The sequence below is a fragment of the Protopterus annectens genome, chromosome 2.part0 (assembly GCF_019279795.1).
Source record: "Protopterus annectens isolate FY-2018-M chromosome 2.part0, PAN1.0, whole genome shotgun sequence".
In the NCBI taxonomy this organism is placed as follows: domain Eukaryota; kingdom Metazoa; phylum Chordata; order Ceratodontiformes; family Protopteridae; genus Protopterus; species Protopterus annectens.
This window is the reverse complement of record NC_056728.1, coordinates 1,948,604,400-1,948,618,262: the sequence shown is the minus strand read 5'-3', so window position 1 is coordinate 1,948,618,262 and position 13,863 is coordinate 1,948,604,400. Positions and strand designations below refer to the sequence as shown.

The 13,863-nt window shown below is 40.8% G+C and overlaps 1 protein-coding gene across 1 annotated transcript in view; it reads left to right on the top strand.

The window, feature by feature from the left end:
- MYOM2 (myomesin 2) overlaps window positions 1-13,863 on the top strand; it is a 688,720-nt gene that overhangs the window by 274,872 nt on the left and 399,985 nt on the right. The window contains exon 12 of the mRNA XM_044061901.1: window positions 1,127-1,326. Within this exon, the coding sequence (XP_043917836.1) occupies window positions 1,127-1,326 (200 nt within the window). The remainder of the gene's footprint in view (window positions 1-1,126; window positions 1,327-13,863) is intronic.

The following is a 13,863-nucleotide window of genomic DNA, read 5'->3' as shown; positions in this document are numbered from 1 at the left end:
TATGGAATTTATATCTATGCACATTACTTAGGTCTTTTACAAATAGTTTTGTATATAGGTTTTGTATGCAGTTTTTATATGCAGTTTATATGCATTTACATGCAGTATTTTATATGTGTCTTTTATATGCAGTTTTCTCTATAAGTAGCCTTTTCTACATTTATAAGTTTTATATAGCTTTAATGCCTTAATTGACCTATGACATCAGTGATTGAGTCAATGGTTCCATCTGTATATAAGCAATGGAGTGTTTTATTTTCTTGTCTGATGAAGCAATTAGTTTTGCGAAAGCGCTCACCACTGTTCTTATTTTTTTTTGTGTTATTAAAGATGCTATTGTGTGGTACCTCGGTGTATTTTTGGTTATATATGATTCAACTTTGTGCCATATTATAGATTTTGATTTTTGATTTTATTTTTTGGTGTGTCAAATATAATTTGTTTTTCCATTTAACATTTTAATAGTAAACTATATATATATATATATATATATATATATATAAATATATATATGTATATAAATATATATATATATATATATATATATATATATATATATATATAAATATATCTATCTATATATATATATATATATATATATATATATGAGTTATACAAATTGCTGTTTTATAGACTTACAATTTTTAATATGTTGATTTTTATATCTATTTAAAATGCAATTATGCAGCTTCATGGATAGAGAAAATGATGAACTGCATTTTTAAATACCTGATAAGCTCATTAAATGTTTTGCTGCACTACAATGTTATTTAATGTTTGCTTATAAGTAGTTTCAGTAACGTGTTTTAGACTTTAGTGCTGTCTGGGAGCACAGCAGCGTGTCTGTTTTCAGCTCATATATATTATAGTCTATAATAAGGCATTGTATTTGATCCTTGAATATCTTACCATATTCACAATACAGTACTGATTCGCAATCTACTGTTCCCACCTTTAAATAGAGCGAATTACTGCCACTGATTATCTAATGAATAATTAATAAACTGTTTAATAAAATTCTCTAACTGTAAGCAAAATACAGCTGGTAATATAACAGTGAGAACTACTGCAGAAAGGCACAGTTGGTATGTAAGGAACATTTTGTAATTCTTTTTCTTCGTTCAAGGTGTGAAGTTGGTGCTGAGAACTGGATTCAATGTAATGATGCTCCGGTGAAGATCTGTAAATATCCTGTAACAGGCTTACATGAGGGTCACTCGTATGTATTCCGTGTGAGGGCTGTAAACAAGTCTGGTATTAGCAAGCCTTCTAGAATTTCCAATCAAGTAGCAGCCCTCGATCCTGCTGATTTGGACAGGTTACATAGTAAGTAAGACTATGATAATTTACTGCTTATTGGATGGTAACATGGCATGTCTTAGTGCATGTGTCTAATCAGCTATTCATAAGAGTTTGTGGTTCATGGACACTGCAATCCACTCCTAACAAGAAATGGAAGGCATTTTAAAGATGTATGTCTGGGTTCTTCGCAGATTTACTGTTTAGACATTTGACTAGATAGTATGCAGAGTTCTAGTACTGTTATGCCATCTCCGGCTATGATTGTCAAGCACGCTGTATTCCTGAAAATTAATATAACACCGTTATTGTTCAAAGCCATTTTTGATTAATTGATCTTTTCAGTTTAACAGACGCACAGCTATCTAAAATGATAATGTCTTTCATTTTACTACATATAAGCATTCTAAAAATGATAGTCCACAAGGTTCGAAAAGAACCCCACAAAAAGGAACTCATTTTTTCACAATGAAGAAATGTTAGCTGCAATGAGAAAAGACCTCACTGTTAGCTGATTTGCATGTCTGAATCACCCTATGCTATCTCAAGTGAAAGCACTTTTCTGAGGTAAACAGTGCTGGCCCATGCTTTGCATTGTCACAGACACACCTTCATTCTCTCCCACACACATGCATACATTCAAACACAGACACACACACACACACACACACACACACACACACACACACACACACACACACACACACACACACACACAGAAATGACTCTTACCTGTTCCTCACTGGACAGAATGTCCCAAGTGTCTCCTCATAGTTTTTTCCCTGCCCTTCCAAGGCAACTGGCCATTTGTGCCTTGCCAGTACACTCCCAAACATGCCAGTCAATCTCTGAGTAAATGTGTGGATGCCTTATCAATCATCTAGGTCATGGATAAAGGAAAATGGTGAGCTGTACTGTGTAACAAACAGGAGAAGTTTATTACAGAGGTTTGGGAGGCGGTGGGTTATAAACTGGACCCTCTACTAATTTTTATTTTTCAGTTTTGAAACTTTAGCCCTCTTGTTCTAATATTGGTGGAAGTAATGAACTTGTGGAGATTTAAAAGGTCCAGAACATTGCGTCTCTAATGACACGGTGAAATGGGTGAACTCACTTAAAGGTCTATAAGATGTTGAACAGAGAGATAGCAGTTCTAAGCCTGTGATCTTTTTGGTTAGGAACCTTTGAGATCTTTCTAATTCTTTAATATGTTTATTGAGTTGCATTCTAGAGGGGGTGTTGTACTTGATAACTGGCCTGATTAATGCTGGTCTAAATAAAATTTTCACAGCCATTCTTCTATGATGGTCAAAATAGAGGGAGCTGTAAACTCAAAAAAAACACCCAGTGAAATGGATCCACATTTCTTTGATGCAAAAACAGCAGCAAAGTTGTATTAACTTTGTGCTTCCGTCCCAAATACAAGGACTTTATTATAGTTAATGACAGTAAAAACACATCTGTTTAAATATACAGATTAACTGATCACAACACCTCCTCATAAATATTTAGTAAGTTAAGTTAAATACTATTCTAAATGCACCAAATGTTATCAAAATTAATAAAAATCCAGATAATTATACATTGATCCCAACACCCTGTCCAAATCAATGTATTTTTTTAAATAAATTGATAAAGTTAAATCTCTAACCTTTGTTGCCAAAACAAACTAAGCACTCATTCTATAGTAATTAATATTAAAATGAAGTCTGAAATGCAGTATTTTACAAACTGCTGGCTTTCATTTTCAAAACACTCATAATCGATATACTGTTAAGATCTGAGGGGGCCATGGCATTCAATCTCAACTGCCAGGTCAGTTTCTTAACTTCTAACAACACATCCAACCCCCCCCCCCCGTATCAACCCTAACTGTTCTGTCAATTACAAAAAGACAAACTTCTTAAAACTAAAACATTGCACCCGATGTCTATTCAAAGTGTTTGTTGCCTTATTCTTTTTTATATCATATACATCTTTTCTAATCCTGTTTTTTAATATATGTCACAGACTGTGCAAACTGCAAAGTAAACCACCCATGAGGTGCCACAATTACACCTACTGGGTCATGCAAGGGTCCTATCATACCCCTTCACTATTATGCATGGTCCTTTGTGTACAATCCTGCAATATATACAGTGTCCACATGTACCCAAGTACCTAGGTCCCTGACTACATTTTCATATTGTAGTGGTATACTGTCTCCATGATATGATAATGGGAGGTGTTGTCTAACAAAACAGATTATACTACACTTTTTGGCATTTTGTTTGAACTAGTTTTAGTACACTATGAGGTTGCTGGAGAAAGCTCGTTCTGGAGGGTTTAGATGCCACAGGGTAACTTAACAACAACTCCCAAGTTTGAAGTCATCTGCAAGCTTTGTTAGTCAGATGTCCTGACTCTTTGCTTCAAAATCTGAGAAGTCGATACCTAAAAAGGAGACTTCCTAGCAAAAAGTCCTGTGCGGCACTGTTGGCTACTTTCATACTTAATAATGAGGCACCTGCAACTCACACTGCATGAGTCTGAGTTCTATATTTCAGCCAGTTTGCTCCCCATATTACCATGTTGATTTTTGAAATATTAATGTTGTGTGTTGCCAGCCTGGTGAATGGTTCCAGGACAGGGTATGACACATGGACTGCATAGCCATCATATACAGCCTCCATAACCCTTTGAAAGATGTTTACCAAGTTAAATGGGCAGGATCTACATTTCACAAAGCTAAATTGTTAGGGGTTATGTGCAATAAGATTCTTGACTGCAGTTTATGAGGTTATCTTAAAATCCATTTCATGACTTTGCAGATGAGACTTGTAAGGCTGATAAGTTTGTAATACCCAGTTTGATTGGAACACCACCCTTCTGGAGGTGCATCTCCACTCATCAGAGACTAAACCTGATTTCATATACATTCCAAATGCTAACCATTTCTGTTCAGCCTTTACACTGTCATCACTGCTGAGTACTGTAGTTGCTTCTTTTGAACCATTTTACCTTATGGATGTACTTTATAGAAAGTTTTATGATCTTTCTGATCGTGGTTTTGATTGCAGACCACCTTTCTCCTTCTTACTGTTCTAGATCAAAATCCCACACCTATGGTTTTGAAACCACACAGGTGTCTTTATTTGCTTGTCCTGGCTCTGTAGCAGGTTAAAATTATAGCTAGACTTAATAATGATATTGTTAGCAGTCATTGACGTGGTTAAAATATGTTTCCATTGCAGACATCACTGAGCTTACATTTTGTTATTAAACATCAGTTCTATCACCATTCTTCTGTTTACCTTCTTCATCAGGATGCTACACCCACTGTCCCTGTCAAAATACTTGATTATTAAAAAAAAAAAAAAATACTTGGAGTTACTGACCTCTGAGCAGGACTGATTCATGTTGATTTTATGAGACTTTTCATCACTTTGCTCCTTTTACCAAAATTCTATCTATATTTGACTAAAGTTCACAGCTGTATTTTTTTAGACAAATGATGGTAAGTTGTTGTTTGTGCCTATGTGTGTGACATTTTCTTTATTTAAGAGACTTTCCTTCCTCATTTAATAACACTAGATTTAATATTTTTTCCAGATGTGCAGCATGTAACAAAAATTGTTTGAGCTTTTTTGAAGTAAAGTATAGCATATGCCTTTATTCCTGAGAACAGCTGTAGTGCCAGGGTCTGATAAAATCTGATATTATCTGTTTTATATTAACATTGTTGTCAATTTTCACATGTATACGTGTACATATGTGCATTTAATCATTTAATAATTAACTAAGTCTGTAAAATGGTGAACAAGATCATTTCCTTCATTTCATCATGGCAATCATATTAATTTAATTGCTAATCAGGTCAATAAGGTGGGCAAAGGGCCCTTGCATTCATTTCCTGGACCGGGAGAATTATAGGTGCAATAAGGATTTATTTTCAACTACAGTAGTATTGCATGAGTCACAGTATGATATACAGATTACTACAACCAAATCTAGTTTAGCAGTTTAGAGAGTCTAATATCTGTATTTGTGTTTTTTCCTACTTTATTTTGCTTTTGCGTCATCTTAAAAGTACTCAATTGTATTTATTATTGCTTGGTGTAACTCATTCTAAGCCTTTTAGTTTAAGCACTTGGGCTTCAGACCAGTTGTTTTACATTAAGAAGGTTTGTGGTCAGCACTATTGTGGCAGGACAAGTAGCTTACATCCTTCTAAGTTGGGAACTGCTGATTGAGGGCTCAGTGTCTGTTATTCTAAAAGTGTATTAATTCTGGTTTAAGCACTTGGGCTTCAGGCCAGTTATTTCACATTAAGAGGGTTCGTGGTCTACACTCTTGTGGGAGGAGAGGCTGGACTCTGCCCTTCTGAGCTGGGAATTTCTGGTTAAAGGCTTATAGTGCCTGCATATTTGAACTGCTTCTTACTGAATTGGTACACCTTGTTTGCTGTAGCATAGACTAGATCCAGGCCTGCTGAATCTAGCTTTGTTTGTATAACTTGAGCACTAATCCAGGCATTCATTAAAGTATTCAATTGTATTTATTACTGCTTGGTAGTAACTTGATTAAAGTGTAACTGTCATTCTAAATCTTTTGGATTAAGCACTTGGGCTTCAGACCAGTTGTTTTACATTAGGAAGGTTTGTGGCCTGCACTGTGGTGGCAGGACAGGTAGGTTACATCCTTCTAAGTTGGGAACTGCTGATTGAGGGCTCAGTGTCTGTTATTCTAAAAGTGTATTAGTTCTGGTTTAAGCACTTGGGCTTCAGGCCAGTTATTTTACATTAAGAAGGTTCGTGGTCTGCACTCTTATGGGAGGAGAGGCTGGACTCTGCCCTTCTGAGCTGGGAATTTCTGGTTAAAGGCTTATAGTGCCTGCATATTTGAACTGTTTCTTACTGAAATTGGTACACCTTGTTTGCTGTAGCATAGACTAGATCCAGGCCTGCTGAATCTAGCTTTGTTTGTATGCTTGTTGTTTGTTTGCTTGTTATTTCCTGAAACGCTAATTCCACCTAAAACGCGGCTTTTCAGCACTTCTGTGGATCCCTAGTGATATCTGCATTGCTTACTGTACTTATTTCCTTGTTTCACTTGAAAGAAAGTTACTGTTCGTCGTTTTTGCATTTAAGTTACCTGTAACACATTGCATTTAAGTTACCTGGCACTTGCTCACTAAGTCAGCACTAAAAAATTAAAAGCACTACACCCTCACAAACTCCCCTTGAGTACCTTGTTCCCCATTGGCCCTTTTTTCAATTATAAAGGAATTCCCAGTACTATTCTAGCATGTCCAAAGGTCAGTTGTCAATCTCCTCTCCGGTCCAGCTGGTGAATCTGGGAATCTTGAGGCAATGTTACAACTGTCTCATGTACACAGACAAACCTCTCCTCCCAACAAATTCCAACACATGTGAGAGATGCAACCATATAGCCAAACTGGAAGCTAAGCTCTCTCAACTCATTACTGGCATAACCAGTCAGGAGGAGAAGGAAACCACACTCACTACAACTCCAGTGTCACATAGACCTACCACGACAGCAAACCAAACACATAAACACACAAAAACATACTCGGAGGCTCTAAATAAAAATCTGCTTAAGCAGCAGAGACCTCCAAAGCTGACACCCAAGCAACTGCTACCCCAAAACAAAACACGTGCAACACATAGCTCACAAAGCCAGTGTGCTGAACAGTCACAGCCCTTAAGGCTAAACAACACACCCGATACACTTGTAATAGGTGACTCTATCATCAGGCACACTGACGTCCCGCTCACCAGGCTGAACAAGGAGAAGGTCATGGTGAGCTGCCTTTCGGGTGCTAGGATCCGCCACATAACACACGCACTCAGGTCACTCTAAGGCAAGTACAAATATGACTCAGTTATTGTCCATGCTGATGTGAATGACCTGAGACATACGTCCCTGGACTACATGAAAAGAGACATAGAGGAGCTCTCTGAGCATGTAGCTCAGGCCGGTATGACCCTGACCTTGAGTAGCATCTTACCCTAACCAAGCATGATGCCACAATATGAAGACAAGATGATCAATTTCAACAATTGGCTTAAGTGTTGGTGTCATTCAAAGGGGATCCAATGCCTGTCAGCCTGGGATGACATGCTCAACAAGCCATGATGCTTCACTAGGGACGGCTTGCACCTGTCACCCTTGGGCTTTCGGATATTGGCAAAGGCTCTTGCTACCCCCATAGTGCCCTTTTTAGGCAAGGCTCAAAAGACAAACCCACCTCCATAGGTATCACAAGGTATAAGAAACCAAGAGAAATGCTACTCAATGCCAGAAGTCTAAACCTCAAGATGCACACACTCAAAACTCTCCTTAGCATGGAGAACATCAATATCTGTGCAGTAACAGAAACCTGGTTCAAGGCTCCCGAGAGCACCCCAGCACTACCAGGTTATACCTCATACCATGCTTTTTGGCCCCAAAACTTGGACCGAACCACAAAAGGAGGGGGAATATCAATATTCGTCAAAGATACCCACACCTCCAAGTTGGTGGCACAGCACGAAGCATCAGAGAGTATCCATGTGCAACTAACAGTGGGTAAAACTGCCTTCCAGTTTATAGCCTGCTACAGACCACCCTGCCAAACCCAGGAACCCCACTCGGCCTTCCTGAGAACACTGGAAAATATGAAGGTCTCTCCAAACACCATTATATTGGGTGACTTCAACTACCCAAACATAGACTGGGAGCATTACTCTAGCTCCAACACCCTAGCCCAAAGGTTCCTAGAATTTATAAACTCAAATGCTATGGAACAACTTGTTACCACTCCCACAAGAGGGGAAAACATACTGGACCTGATCATCACCAACATGGGGACTCTGTGCTCCAGACCAGAAGTGTATCCCTCACTGGTAAGATCAGACCATAAACTAATCTCACTGGATATTCACATCCCGACCACACCCCCTGCCCAGAAAACCACAGTGAAAAACTTCTCTAAAGCAAATTTCACACTCCTCAAAACCGAGGTGGAATCCTTCAAAGACCCCTGGCCTGTGCAAAATATGGCCCAGACCACAGAATCCTTTATAATCACATTCTATGAACACCTTCAGGAATGCATGGATCATGCAATTCCAAATAAAACCAAGACCCAATCCTCCAAAGGCAGACGTCCTGTCTGGTGGACACCAGCCATAAACAAACTATACAACAGAAGGAGGAAGCTACTACATGATAGAGCAAAATCCCAAAAAGGGAAGGCATCTCTGATCAGTATTAGCAAAAAACTACGGGCACTCATAAAATCGTCTAAGGCCGGCTTCGAGAGAAAAATTGCACAGGACACTTAGGATAGGCTTTCTTTAGTTATGTTAGGAACCTGGGTGGGAATTCCCAGATATGCTCAGAATTAGTCCAAAATGACAAAAAATACACCGAACCCACAGACATTGCCAACATCCTAGCTGACAGGTTCAGCGCAAACCCCCCCCCTCCCCACCAAAAGGGTGAATATCTATCCCAGCAGAGTGCTGCCCCCCTGACATCTCAGATGCTCAGGTAAGAGCCGCCCTCTCCAAAGCAAAAAACACAGCATCAACGGGACCAGATGGTGTCCCGGGCTGCATCCTACATGAACTCCAAGAAGAGCTAAACCCAAACATAAAACTACTGTTGAATCTCAGCCTTACTACAGGATGTGTACGCAAAGAGTGACATACAGCAGCAGTTGTCCCTCTCCACAAAGGTGGTGCCTCAACGGATCCTGGAAACTATCGCCCCATAAGCCTGACTAGCTTGGTCTGCAAAGCTATGGAAAGGATCATTATGGACCTCATAAATAAAGATACTGGGGACCTACAGACACTGGATCCTACCCAGTTCAGCTTTGTTAAGGGCAGATCCTGCCTCTTAAACCTGGTCGATTTCTTTGAAACAGTCACCAAGGCCATTGACGAGGGGAAGGTGGTCCACACAGCCTACATGGACCTTGCAAAAGCCTTCGATACAATACCCCACTCGGGCATTATAGATAAGCTCACCAGCTTAAATATAAACCCCTATGTCACTAGATGGGTTGCAAACTGGCTCAAGGACAGAACCTACATGGTTAGAATTGCTGGAGTCATGTCAAACTCCAAACCAACAAATGTAAAATAAATAAAATAATAAAAGTGGCGTCCCACAAGGCTCAGTCCTGGGACCTCTCTTGTTCGGTATATATTTCTCGGAGGTACAGGCAAACATGGAAGGAATTTGGCTGACCAAGTTCGCAGATGACTGCAAACTGGGCGCCATAATCGACTCTCCAGCTGACACAAGCCTCCTCCAAAAGGGCCTCATAGAAACAATCAACTGGTGCCAGAGCCATGGCCTCAAGCTAAATGCCAAAAAGTGTATAGTCACCCCCTTTGGCAAAAACAAAGTGCCCATAAATTACCACATAGGTGGTAATCCATTAAGTGCAGAAGAAGTAATTAGGGACCTGGGGACCCAAGTTGATAGCAATCTCTCATTTGGCAACCACGTGGCCAAAGTGGTTAGAAAAACATTTTAAATAGCCCACCTAATCATGAAGGGATTCACATCTAGATCAGGGGAGGTCATCGTGCCTCTTTACTCATCCCTGATCAGGCCCATAACTGAGTACAATGCCCCTTTTGGGATGTACCTTACCAGACACCTGCAGAAACTGGAAAGACCCCAAAAGTACCTCATCAAGAGGATCAAAGGGCTCAAACAGATGTCATATGCTGCCTGGTTAAAGAAACTCCAGCTCTACTCAGTGGCATACCGCCTGCTCAGAGGCGATCTGTGCCTGACGTATAAAGCCATGTCCAACCCGGAATTAATGGACATGCTGCACCTCAGAAAATCCAAATCCCATTGAGCTATGCGCTCGAGAGACTTGAACCTCAGCACTGAAATAAATAGGACATGCTGGAGGGACAGATTCATAACCCAGAGGCTCCCTTCACTCTGGAATAAAATCCCAGTCCAGGTTAGGCATAGTCCCTCATTGACTCTCTTCAAGAGGAATCTTGATGAGTGGATGGGAGATCGTAGGTTTACCCCGGGTATCACTTCTGTGTCACTGTTAGACAGAGGCACAGTATACTAACCCCGAAAAAGGGCATAGCAAAATTAATTTAAAATAGGTGGCGAAAGCCAAACACAGTCTGGCTGGGCTTATAAATGCCCTAGGGCAGATAGCCTAATATGAACCTATGAACCTACATAAGTAGTCAGCAAGTGTATACACACACACACACTCACACACACACACATATATAGACACACATGCACGCGCACACACACACACACACACACACACACACACACACACACACACACACACACACACACACGCACGTACGCACGCACACACACACACGCACACACATAATACCCAATGCAAGTTTACATGGCTTTAATAAGTAATTATGACATATTTTACAGTTTGCAGCTGTAAAGTAATGCATGGTATATGTAGGTAATTTAGCATAGAATAGTTCTCTAGGTGAAGATGAACGCAATCAGTAGAAATACAGAGTTTGTATCTCGTATGAGAAAAGATTTGGGAATGTAGTGTACTGAAACATTTAATTACAGGTTGTCAAAACTTAGACTTACAAAGGAAGGAATACTTTCTAGAATCATTTGCAATTTGCTTGCTCTAATTTGTCTGAAGTTTTGACCTGAATGCATCATGCCTGATATGTTGCTTAGATCATCAGAGTGAAGGTTATAGATAAAGCTCATATGTTCATATGTTGGTACTAGGGTATCGGTCCTAGGGCCTATACAAGCCTAGCCATAACAATTCCCTGGATATTTCTTCCCACAGTATTTACTTCCTTGGACCCCTGTCTAGCAGGGTGACTGACATGAACCCCAGGGTGAATTTCCTATCTCCCATCCAATTGTTAAGGTTCCTTTTGAAGATGGCCAAGAAGGCGCTCTGCTTGACATGTATTGGCAGTCTATTCCAGAGTCTGGGGAGTCTCTGGGTCAGGAACCTATCCCTCCAGCATGTTTTGTTCATTGTGATGACAAGGTTTAGATACCTGGCGTGTCTGATTCTGAGGGATTGGGATTTCTTCAAGTGGAGCATATCCAACAGCTCAGGGATTGACATGGCCTTGTATGCTAAGCAGAGATCGCCTCTGAATAGGCGATATGCCAGAGAGTATAGCTGGAGTTTTTTTAGATGGTCAGCATAGGGCATCTGCTTTAGGCCTGTGATTCTTTTAGTGAGGTATTTCTGTGGCCTTTCCAGCTGTTGCAGATGTCTTGTGAGGTACATACCAAATGGGGCATTGTACTCTATAATGGGTCTAAATAGGGATGAGTACAGTGGGACAATGACCTCCTTTTTTCTGGATGAAAAGCCCTTAGTGATGAGGTGTGCCACATAGAAGGATTTCCTGACTGTTGTGGTGATGTGGTTATCGAAGGTGAGACCGCTGTCCCCCTGTGTCCCTAAGTCTCTCATCACACTTTCAGTGTTTAGTGTACTGCCACTTATGTGGTAATTCATGGGTACATGGTTATTCCCAAAGGGGATAATGATACATTTCTTGGCATTAGGCTTGAGCCCATGGCTCTGGTACCAATCATCTGTTTCTTTAAGGCCCTTTTGTAGAATATCCACATCATTTGGGGATTCAATAATGGCTCCCAGTTTGCAGTCATCTGCGAACTTTGCTGGTCAGAGTCCCTTAGTGTTGGCCTGTACTTCTGAGAAGTAGATGCCAAACAAGAGCGGTCCCAGGACTGAACCCTGAGGTACTGCCAGTTGGCAACTCATCAAGTGATGTAGGGATTTATGCCCAGCTTAGTAAGTTTATCTATGATTCCAGAGTGGGGGATGGTGTCAAAGGCCTTGGCGAGGTCCAGATAGGCTGTGTAGACTGCATTACCCTTGTCCACAGCTCTGGAGACTGATTCGAAGAAGTCATTCAGGTTCAGGAGACAAAATCAGCTCTTCACAAACCCAAACTGGGTGGGGTCCAGTGTTTGAAGGTTGCCAATGTCTTTGTTTATAAGTTCCATGATAATGTGTTCCATGCCCTTGCAGATCAGGCTCGTCAGACTGATGGGACGGTAGTTCCTGGGATCCAAGGTGGATCCCCCCTTGTGGAGTGGGATAAATGTAGCTGTGCCCACTCAGTGGACATGAAGCCTGAGGTGAGGCTATGATTAAACATGACACTTAGGTGAGGTGCCATTTCATTTTGTAGTTCATGTAGTACACAATCCGGGATGGAATCTGGTCCCATGGATGCTGTATTCGTAGCTTTGGAGAGTGCGCTTTCTACCTGTGTGGCCATGATTACCGGAATTTGGCAATCTTTTGCTATTGAGATGGGCCCTTTAGGGGGTGAGAGGGGGGGTGAAGTTGACACTAAATCGATCTGCCAGGATATTGGCAATATCCTTGGGATCAGTATATTTAATGCCATTCTGTTGTAGCTCAGAGCATATCTGAGCATTGCCATTTAGATTCTTGACATAACTATAGAATGCCTTGTGATTGTCTTTGGAATCTTTGGCAATTTTATTTTTGTAACTAGCTTTGGAGGATTTTGAGGGATCTCAGCTTCTTACTGAGGCTGGTAAGGGAGTTTTTTGCATCCTGGGATTTTCCTCTTTTCTGCAACTGTTTCTTTCTTCTGTTGTATAGTTTGTTTATAGCAGGGGACCACCAGATTGGCTTCCTTTTTTTGGAGGAGAGCTTCTTGGTTCTATTTGGGATGGCACGATTCATGCATGAGTGGATGTGCTCATACAGTGCCTTAGTGTAGTATTCAGCAGTCAAACTTTCAGCTCCTGTCTGCGTGGGTGTCATGAAGTTTGTCACTTCAGACTTCAGTAGCATGAAGTTGGCTTTGGAGAAGTTTTTTATGGAGGTTTTCTTACTGGGGGTGGGGGTGGGAAGTGGATGTCATGGATGATTTGTTTATGGTCAGACCTGACCAATGAGGGGGTGACCACTGGTGTGGAGCATCTATCTCCCATGTTGGTAATGACCAAGTCTAGGATATTGGAGCCCCTGGTGGGACAATGGATTAGTTGATCCAGGGCATTAGAATTTATGAATTCCAAGAACTGTTGGGAAAAAGATGTTGGTACCCGAGTAGTTTTCCCAGTTAATGGCAGGGTAGTTGGAATCACCCAGTATTAGGGTGTTTGGTTGTATCTTAATATGTTCCAGTATGTTTAGAAAGGTGTAGTGAGAATCTTGGGGCATGGTGGAGGATCTGTAGCAAGCTACAATTTGGATTGCAGTCTAGCCTAGTGTTAGTTGCACCTGGAGAATTTCAGATGCATTGGGTTGGGCAACTAGCCTGAAGGTGTGAATATCCTTGGTGAATATGGACACTCCTCCACCTTTACTGTTTCGGTCTTGGTTTGGTGGCAGAAAAGTGTGGTAAGAGTTGTAGCCTGTTATTGCAGGTGTGCTCTCTGGAACCTTGAATCAGGTCTCAGTTACTGCACAGATATTGATGTTCTCCATTTTTAGGAGTACCTCGAGAGAGAGATTGTATATTTTGAGGTTTAGACTTCTAGCATTGAGTAGCATTA